Below are 10,557 nucleotides of genomic sequence, written 5' to 3' on the forward strand. Positions count from 1 at the left end.
TATCATATACCATATACTTTCAACGAGCATTATCGTTTTGGTTTTTAATTAAAATATTTTCCGTCCTCCGCATTCGAAAATTCTTATGTGTGACAAGCGTCGCGGTACTATAATACTACTTGTGTATATATATATATAAATACCATACATTGTGCTCGCCGTATACCTACGATGTTTTAACCGCCGGAAAGAACTTAAAAGGAAGTAGCACCGCAATGAACACATTTAGAATGATTAATGATGGACATATTATATTATATAATTTATATATATTATATATACGTATAACTTTCGGTTGGTGTGTACTCGTATAATAATATAATAATTAATATTACTATAACAGGCGGAATCAACACGTCTATGTAATGTATTATGTAGTGACTGCAAATTGCAATGTAGTTTTGTCAAAAACACTGTTCTCTATTTATTTTTTTTCATATAGGTATTATTTTGGATAGGCATAGACTTAAACTATTAATCTATTCGAAGAATAAATAATCTGCAACTTAAAGTACATGATTTAAAAGGACAAATCATAAGTAGGTTTATACGATGACGGATTTTTTTAATATCATCTAGTAAATAATTATTGAACCGTTGATTATATCGTACCAATTGAACTCATACTACTTATTAATTTAGAAACTATGTTACATTTCGTCATAAACCACTAAATTATAAACACTATAAAAACCAAACCGGATTAACGCGTGTGTTATAAAATTAAAAATGTAATATTTCATTATTATTTTTGTTCATTAATTTATTATTATTATTGTTTTTTTTTTTTTTTATCTATTAAATTGTCATGTTTTTTATAAATCATATTTCATATTATTAATTGCTTTTTCACTTGCGTGCTACATAATATAAGGCAATTTAGATTCTTGTTAAAGTGTTATGTTATTGTTATTTGATTAACTAGAATAATTATAAAACGATCAACAAAAATGTTATTGCTGATATTATATTATTTACCCTAAATTTAAAAACCAAACGTAACACGACGTGATATACTATATTGCAGGAACAGAAAGTAGAAATGTATCGTCGTTTTTACTTAGGAAGTCTTCCTGGATGAATTTATCAAGTAGTACGCAATATGCATTACTTATAATAAATTTTCAGACTATCTGGTTACGAAATCTGCATTTGTTTTTTACAATCTTGGTTTACGAATATATCGTATGTGAACCAGTGTATAGCACATAGATACAAGTCGGTTGATGTAATAATCCGGTTGTTGACAGATCGACATTGTTTATCACCATACGTGGTTCACATGACTTCTTATAAGGAAAAGAAACTCGAAAAGGAAGATAATAATAGGTACTTGGTGTTGGGTTGTTGGTCGTACCCACACCAAAAATGTAATAAAAAAAATAAAAATGTACATAAATATGTTGTAATGACTGGTATAATGTTTATGTACGTATTATTTTGTATTTACACGGCATAACTATACATGCACATTACATTTTATAAATAAAAATACAAACAATATCGGTCCCAAAAAAAAAAAAAAACACACATGCAAATGCCTATCTACGGTTGCAGCGGTGTCGTCTTATCTATGTTATACAGAAAAAAAAAATACGTAACTGATAGATATAATAAGAAAATTAAGTTATACTCTTATTGTCTACAATTAAAATGTTGCGTGTATAAGTTAACTTAATGTACAATTCAATAATATGCGCGCCAGCGATGACATATCAAATAGGTAATATATATTTATAAAATATATTAATATTTCGTTTAATGAGCAACAATCTGAATAGCGAATAGCTTTACTAGAGTATAACGCGAACGCGTAACGGGTAAGAGGGCGTAATATTCGTGAATGGCTTGTTGATAAAAATATATAATAGAATAATAATAATAATTGATCGATCACATTCTCGAAACTAGAACAACAATGACGTAATATTCAATAGTGTAGGTATTTTATACACTATACAATATACACATTATATGGGTTTACCGTCCACTGTATTAAAATAAACATGCGTCGTATTTTAATGTCGTTTCCGTCCGTTTACTATCTTCCGGCCGAAGATAAAACGATGAAACAATCAAAGAATTCCCACGTAAAAAGGAAATAGAGTAATTTAACGATGAATACAGTGTCGTGTCGGGGGCCCAGTTTACAGATGCCTTCGACGACGAAGACACGAACTTGACCTCTTAATACAATGGCCAATGTGACGCGCGACCATAACGATTTATTAGATTTTGATTTGATGATTGATTTTTGACGGGGTAAAAAACGAGATTTGGAACGAAATATGTATGTTGCAGTGCTGCGATTTTGTTCGTTATTAAAATGAAAACGAGGCGAAATAAACTGTCGACTAGACGACGAATAGGTAGTTTGAAATCGTTAGAACGTTAAACATAGGACGTTTATCGTTTGCCAATTTCATAAATCGAATCGCTCCACAGCCAATGTCGATCATATCGTATTGCGATCTTTTAAGTGCAAAACAGAAACACAATGTAAGTGAATTTGAGCAATTTTTCGGTAATTTATATAATATACTACGCCCTATTGCCCGACAGGCGGTCAGCGTGACCGGTTAAATCTATTGGTAACACGACGACGACTGACGTTAAATAACACAAGTAAACTTTGTATATGGTACAACGAATGTATGGGGGGGGGGGATGCCTACAGTCAATCGACAACTTGAACAGTGGCGTAGGCGCTGAACGTGACCTTTTTGGGTTCGTCGTAGGTATGTTGATACAGTTGGCTCTTGTTGTTGTTCTTTTTGATCACCGACTTGAGATGTCCGCCGTTTTTGACTTGTTGCCTCTGCTGCTGCTGCTGCTGCTGCTGGAGCTGGAGCTGCTGCTGGTAGAGCTGGTGCTGTTGCTGCTGTTGCTGATATTGGCCGTGTTGATGGTGTTGGTGATGGTGTTGATGGCTAAAGTATTGATAGAAGTTGGCGGTGACAGATTCGCCGACGCTATTGCGTCGCCGGAAAGCCACGGGCTGCAAGTCCTGGAGCGGCGGTGACTGATTGCCGGAAGTTATCTCGCGGAGTTTGCCGAAAAACCGGTTGCCGAACGACGACGGCTGTTGCTGCTGCTGCTCGACGTTCGGGTATCGACTGAACGCCACCGGCGGAGGATGCGATGGCTGGACCGCGGCCAGCTGCAGCGGATGCTGTTGCCGGCGACCCGGTCCCGTACTCCTGCTCCGGGTCCGGCTGTTGCTAGACCGTCTGTGTTGTTCGTACCGGCCGTCCAGCCTGTCGTAATCTGCCGTCGACCACAGCCGGTCCGAGACGACGGCCGTTGGCGACGCGCCGGTGGTAGATTTTGCCGGCGACTCCTGGCCAGACTTCCTTTCCGGTTCCGGACTGGCCGGCGGCAACACGGCGCAATGGTTGACATTGACCCTGATGAACTGGCCCCTGACCACCTTTTGTTGCCGCCTGTAGTCTTCGTTAGTTCCGTCACCACCGTCCGATTTCACTTTGTATTTCCTCCTTTCCGGTCTCTGCGGGGGCGGCTCAATGCCACCGTCGCCGTCGTCTCGGTCTCGGTCGTCCTCGTCCCCGTAAGACCGGTCTTTAGCGGCCGGCCTCGGCGATTCGGGCGTGCTTATGCTTATGATGCTCGACTGAGACGAGTCCCTGGAGGCGGAATTGGCCGTGGCCACCACAGGTCCCGCCGTGACTTCGATGTGCGTCACCCCGTCGGTGTCGGTCCGCTGCACCAGGTTGAACCGGTTTACTTCGGGCATCGCCGTCAGCGCTATGTTGTTGCTTGCACCACCGACGCCGACGCCGATTTTGCGCCTTTGCGACGACAACGGTCCACCGCCGCTGTTCCCGTGGCCCGCCCAAGGCTTCGGCTCCAGCTTCATGCGCCTGCTGTGCTCCTGGTACGCCCGACACACGTCCTGCAGCCTGTTGTCCCGGCTCCGGACCACGATAGCCTCCAGGCCCGCGGACGGCGTCCTCCTGGTCTTGATCACCCACACTGCGATGCCGGGCAGTGCGGCCGCGTCCGTGTGACAGAACGCCACGTCGTTCAGCCCGTACGCCTCACGACCCGATCCGTCGGCCGTCTCCGCGGCGACCACGACCGGCGCCTGTCCGCCTCTCAGCGAAGCGGCGTCAGCGTCGTCGCTGTCCTCCGAAACGCCGCTGCTGTTGGCGCTGTCCGAGGCCGCACCCGCCGCCGCCGACACGGCCGCCAGCGTTCCCGTTTTCCTCTTGGCGGGATCGTCGTACGATCCGAGCGACGCCAAGTCCTCGTCCGACTCGAAACCCTCGTCGTCCGGCCGCTTCCTCTGGTACGGCACGATCTCCAGCCCGACGTCCCGGCTGCATGACACCGTGCAACGGCGTCCCGGTAACCGGCCGCGCTGTTGCTGCTTCTTGCACAGCTGCCTGACCAGCGTGGCCAGGCTGTCCGAGTCGGCGGACCCTTGAACGGGCCCCCGACCCAGCAGCTCGCAGTCAGCCGTCGTTGTCGTTGTCGTCGCGCTCATCGTCACCTGAAACCACAGAACCCCGTCATCAGTACATACCATATAATATTATGATATTATATACCAGTTATACATAGTATCGGATACTATGTAGTTTTTAATTTTTAATCAATCATATACGATATACGTCGAAAACGTAATCATAATAATACTGTAGAAACTTTTTTTTTTTAGCCTCTCGATATAAGTCCCCTTTTATACAATTAACATTATAATTAACAATTAAAATATTAAAAAACCGTGATTTAAAAAAATTGTTATATAATTTTTAGACTGTACATTATGTTAGAAATATATTTACGTTAATGCATAAAAAAAAGAGTTCTATTCGAGTAAAGAATCCCATTGTATTATGATGTATAATATAATTTTTTAATATTTTTCTATTTTTTTTATCATAACAGGTTTATTGACTACCCTTCTTATATTTAGCTCTGAAGTTAATATTTCTCAACAAATGTAATACATACATATTTTCTTTAAGAATTTAAGTACTATATTAAAATTTCAAAATTCTAACACTTACAATATGAGAAATAATGTGGTTTAATTATTATTTGTTCACATTGACAATAAGTTCCTTTTGTAGTCGACACCTGAGTACCTAATGTTAATTTGATGAAGATTTACTTACGGTACAATTAATTTTAAGCGGTTTAGGTGTATTCTATAGTCAGCTATAATAAAAGAGAATGTGTCATTGGGCGGAGAATATATGTAAATAACCTTCGGGTGGTGATTGATCGGTAAGAAAGTGCCCCGCCAGCGAATAGAACCGTGAAACGTACAACGACCCACAGATAACCGTTGGTTTTGTCGGGAGGGGTTCTCCTTGTATCTGCGAAGGGTATGGAAACTGGAAACTGGCACTGTTTTCCAGTGACCCAGAACAGCACAGAGTAATTTGTAAGAAATGTATACTGACAGTGGTTTCTACCGATTTATACATTTTTCAAATTCCCTATGTTGCACTTTAAATCATTATAGATGAATTGTACGTATAATTTATAAATAGGTACATGAGTTTAAAGTGTACGAGCAATGAGTACGAAGTATTATGATCTAAATGCCTAAAATGTAGAGAAAAAACCAACTTCTACTAATGTATAAACCAATTAAAAGTATTGAATGTTTTTTTTAAATTAAATTAACGATAAATGTATAAGTAATCTTATGATTGACATATAATTATATGAATATTTGAATTCAGTTTTAATTTTAATGCATAAAATATTTTAGTTTCCATTTTTAATTAAAATGTTAGCAAGTTTATCGGTGTCTAAAATAATATATATATATATATTTAATTTAATACTTATATCTTGAGTAATTTTAAAACAATTCCATGCAGTCATATAAATTGAAACAAAAATGATACAAGTAAAAAACATGACAAATAACTACTCATATTTTTTAATTAACAAAACAGAAATTAAATGAATGTTTATAGTTTAATTTTCGTCTGATTTTCATATAATCGCTTATGTATATCTGTAGTAATTGCTTTAATAATAGAAATAATACTTAATTATGTAATATAGATATTCTGTTACATTCAAATTTAAACGAATTCATAGTTTTGTATATTGAATTTTCATGATATTATATAAAGGTAATTGTTCGCGATAAATTTAATAACTGCCTATTTATAGGTTTTAATATATTTGTATATTGACACATATAAAGACGTCTGAACGATTTGTACTGCAAATCATCGGACGAGTACATATTATGTACTTATCGGAAATAGTCACGTTTGAAAATAGATCATATTATCCGGCAGACAGTTAGTCGGACCTGAATCAAAGCAACGGTATTGACTCGGACGTATAGTAAACCCATTAAGCCTCCAAACACGGCAATAACAGCATCTCGATGATAGGTCACAAACACGAGTAAACATCGCGGTGGTAATCCATTTCGGTATTCGCGTACATCTTCCTTTCCGGTTGACATTTTTATTTGTATTAGTCGGACGATTCTTTTCTGTTTGTTCAATAGATAAAAAAAAAAAAAAAAAAACGTGTTTCGAAATACTTGTTGACCAGACAATTTAATTACAGTTTAAACTGGAAAACTGGAACGTTATGTAACGCCGTTACAAAAAAAAAAAATAAAATAAAATAAAATAATAATGCATGAATCTACCTACCATCATTTTCTGTCTGTCTCACTATGTCGCTCTTTCTCTTTCTATGTCCGTTTATCTGTAGGTGTGACCAAATGTAAGCCATCGATTTTTTCGCTATAGAGAAGCATATTATATTACACACGCTCACACGCTAATTCGACTGACGGTGTCCACGATTGTAATTTTATATATATTTAATTGTTTCACGTTTAATACGTTCGTTCAAGTCTCCGATCAGTATTTATACACCCGTTGTACCTACCGAATTTATAAAAATCTGACGTCATCCGAAACGATGTTGAAGAAAACGTGGCATTTTACAACTGTATATTGCAATACTCGCTTTATAGGTATTTTATTAATATATGCTTTTATTCTCATTTCATTTTCTAAGGAAACTATTAGTACAACAACGATGAGGAGCTCTGATATTTCGAAAACGACTCGAAGGCGGATAAAAGACATTATGATGTAGGTCTAAACACTTTGTTTTCGATAACACTTAGGAATGCGAAGGGGAATCAACTATTTGCGTGCGAAAAACCGGAGAAAGTCCTACGAATGTACAGTGTGCCCACTGCAGTATGCAGACAAAAATGCATCAGCCGCAGGTTTCTATCGACAAACAATATACGCTTTTGAGGCCTCGATAAGCAGTGTTTTGCGGTGTTCGTGGTCTAGTGTGTGTCTAAAAGTACGACGAGTGTAGAAATATTTAACTACTAAATTGTACATATGAAGTAAACCATATTAACTGACTTAGACCGTCTATCGAGATAATTTTATTATTATATTATATACATTTTAAAACGATTTCACCATTTGCGCTTTGAAGAATCGGACCGTAGTCAGCTGGTGTACGAAAACGCACTGATGGTGGAGATCAAAAGATATATCACCAAACAAACGATACAGAAGGAATCACATACTGATTGTTCAGAACTCATCATCATTTGTCAATAAAACGCTTCCTGACGGTTCATTTCGGAACACCGATGGAGGTCGTACGCTACTTTTAAAGATAACGCTCGTGATCACATTTTAATCGGTTATCACTGTTTATTTAACGATAAATGTTGGCATGGAATCGCAATCTTCCATTCTATAGCAGGCCTCTCCGGAATATTAAGAACGATCGAAATCAGTCAAACCAGATTAAGAACATTCCTCGTTTCAAAGACGTGTATATATGGTGTATACTTCTATATATATATATTGGATTAATAAAAAAAACTGTCAGTGGAAAATTGTAATTTATCGACCGATAACATTTTAACTGCATCATAAACCGATCGTTCGCCGCGGAGTACAATTTGTATAAAACTAAACGTGCATATATATCATATATATATATATATATATATATATATATATGTATACATAATGCGCACACTGCACAGAGTTCGCAACAATTTCAAGTGTACACAGTGAATAATAAAATAAGGTTTTCAAATACATCGATAATATAGTATAGTGAGATTATTGATATTATAACACGCATATCATTATAATGTTATTCCCGTACCCGGCGAACACACACAGATATATATATATATATATATACATACATAGGTTTAAAGTAATACAAAGAATTATGGTGAATGTAAACAAATTCGAAAACATCGGCTGAACATAAGTTCCGTGGCGATCGAATTTAACCGGCTACAATACATCTATACATAATAACATTTACCATGCTAAACGATTCTCGAGCATAATAATATTGTTGGTTTTTCACGAAACCGCTTTCGTCGTCGCGTCGGTTGTTATGTATCGACCGCCTATTATAAACTGTATCAAGTCGACGAGATTGCGACACGGCTATATCTTCTTCCCGCGTATATACTTCTTGCGTCGTGATCCATCCGCTTTCGTCGTGTCATCAACGAAATATATGTCTTCAGAGTGACGTTATACAATACGTAACGGCTGTGTTCTCGTTTTATTTTTATTTTTCACTTTTATTATTTTAAGTAATAAATGACCCGTGAACACAGTGCTCACGAAATCGTCACACACATACAGTCCGAAGGTTCTTAAATTGCTCTTATTTAATTTTTAATTTTTTTTTTCCGAGCAATATGCTCGCGAACGCTCTATAAATGGCTTGTATGTGTTGTAATTTCGTCGCCATGTACAAACACGCGTAATTAGTCGTAATTGTTCATCGCCCACCATGTTACGCCATCCGAATAATAATTATACACCGTAAACCAGTACAGTTTCTTTATAGGCGACCGTAATATTATCATTAGAATCGGGTCGAAATGACAGATCGATTGTGTAGAACCCGTATTAATTACAACGCACTGCAACTATCGCGTGTTATGTTCGATGTTTTGCCAAAGATTTGAAAACAATAATTTATTTATGTCGTGACGACATAGTCGTCTGGAAACGATGACACAATTTCTGTACGGTGGATGTACACATATATGGGTACAGAGTACGTGAATATTATACGTTTTTAATATTTCTGGTATTTCCTGCGATTTTTTTAAGACGGCAATAATAGTAAAATAATAATATATTTCGCACTAAAGGAGAAATAAACACGTATACGAAATAACGAACGTTTTGAGGAACTTACACGTTTAACGATTATTCGTGTAAACAATATTAACAATAGGTTTTATTAGGCAGCTGAAGATTTGAAAAGTATACAAAACGTGAAGTGTGAGTTGTATGAAAGCAATAGAAAGTGTTAAAAATAAAAAAAGATAAATAATCATCCGAGCCCACACATCAGCTAACCTGTCGGCAGGGATTCATCAGAATTGTGAAATTTGCGTAATCGCGTGTATATAGTGTTATATATTACCCGCCTCCGGCTTTTATATATAGCTTTTTGCATACGACTGTAAACGAAAATCTGAGTTTTATGTGTTTAATATTCATAATGTATATATAGTTTTATGGTTTCGCTCATAAACATTTATGAAATATATCGTATTATATTATTAAGAATATAATCTATAAGCACTTAATGTTTTATTTTTATTTTTATTTTTATAAACAGAATTTATTTTTTAGGAATTTTTTTCGATTGGAACACGTCACTTTAATTATATTTGTCATAACGAATTAATTATTTAATATAAATTGAGAAGTTATTTATTCAATTTGAAAAATATTTACATGTATTTTATTCGATTGTCTTTGGAGAATTGCCATTGGGTCACATATAATATTCAACCACGTAGGGTTAATAATACATAAAATATATAGACGTGTTCAATGAATAATATATCTTTATACCTACACTAAGTTTTTTTTATTTAGTTATATAATTTATTTCATCTTGGTTATTTCATTATATTTTTCCAGTCATTATAAAAAAAATAATATTTAAAATTATAATATTTTCAGTTGTATTTTAGCCATTTAATTTTACTTATGAAATACTTTAAGTTTATTCTCATTTGTAGGAATACATTTGATCTATAAGCTTGTACAAGGGCATTCCTAATTTTCATTACCTATAATTTCGGCGTGTCTACTCGTCTTGACTATGATCTAATCAAGATAAGACACAGCGTTACGAGTAGATATCAGATTTTCTGCATCTAAAGTATATACTATTATTATTAATATTTTTGAGTAGGTACACGAAACGCCTAGTTCACTCGAACTATTAACAGTACAATATTGTCGAGTACAGTTTGAATTATATTATCGCGGTACTCAATAAATATTACACTTACTTAAAATGTGTGTTTATAGTTGTTCAAATCGTTTAGGTAAAGAGAAAACAATATGCATTTTTTGCAATATGAATAAAAATTAGAAATATGCGTATGTTGTGAAAGTTCGGCATACTTATAACTACTGCGGCGACGGCGTGACTATAAATACATATTTTGCGATCGAAACGATACTGAGCTTTTTTTTTCCACCTTTGCGGAGTAATCCGCAAAGC

The 10,557-nt window shown here is 36.5% G+C and overlaps 1 protein-coding gene across 1 annotated transcript in view; it reads right to left on the reverse strand.

Annotated features, from left to right (window-relative positions):
* Nucleotides 1-1,508: 1,508 nt before the first annotated feature.
* The window catches only part of LOC113549384 (hormone receptor 4-like), a 32,030-nt gene continuing 22,981 nt past the window's right edge, over nt 1,509-10,557 (reverse strand). The window contains exon 2 of the mRNA XM_026950663.1: nt 1,509-4,513. Coding sequence (XP_026806464.1) covers nt 2,678-4,507 — 1,830 coding nt within the window. The 5' untranslated portion in view covers nt 4,508-4,513 and the 3' untranslated portion in view covers nt 1,509-2,677. The remainder of the gene's footprint in view (nt 4,514-10,557) is intronic.

Source organism: Rhopalosiphum maidis, chromosome 1 (assembly GCF_003676215.2).
Source record: "Rhopalosiphum maidis isolate BTI-1 chromosome 1, ASM367621v3, whole genome shotgun sequence".
In the NCBI taxonomy this organism is placed as follows: Eukaryota; Metazoa; Arthropoda; class Insecta; order Hemiptera; family Aphididae; genus Rhopalosiphum; species Rhopalosiphum maidis.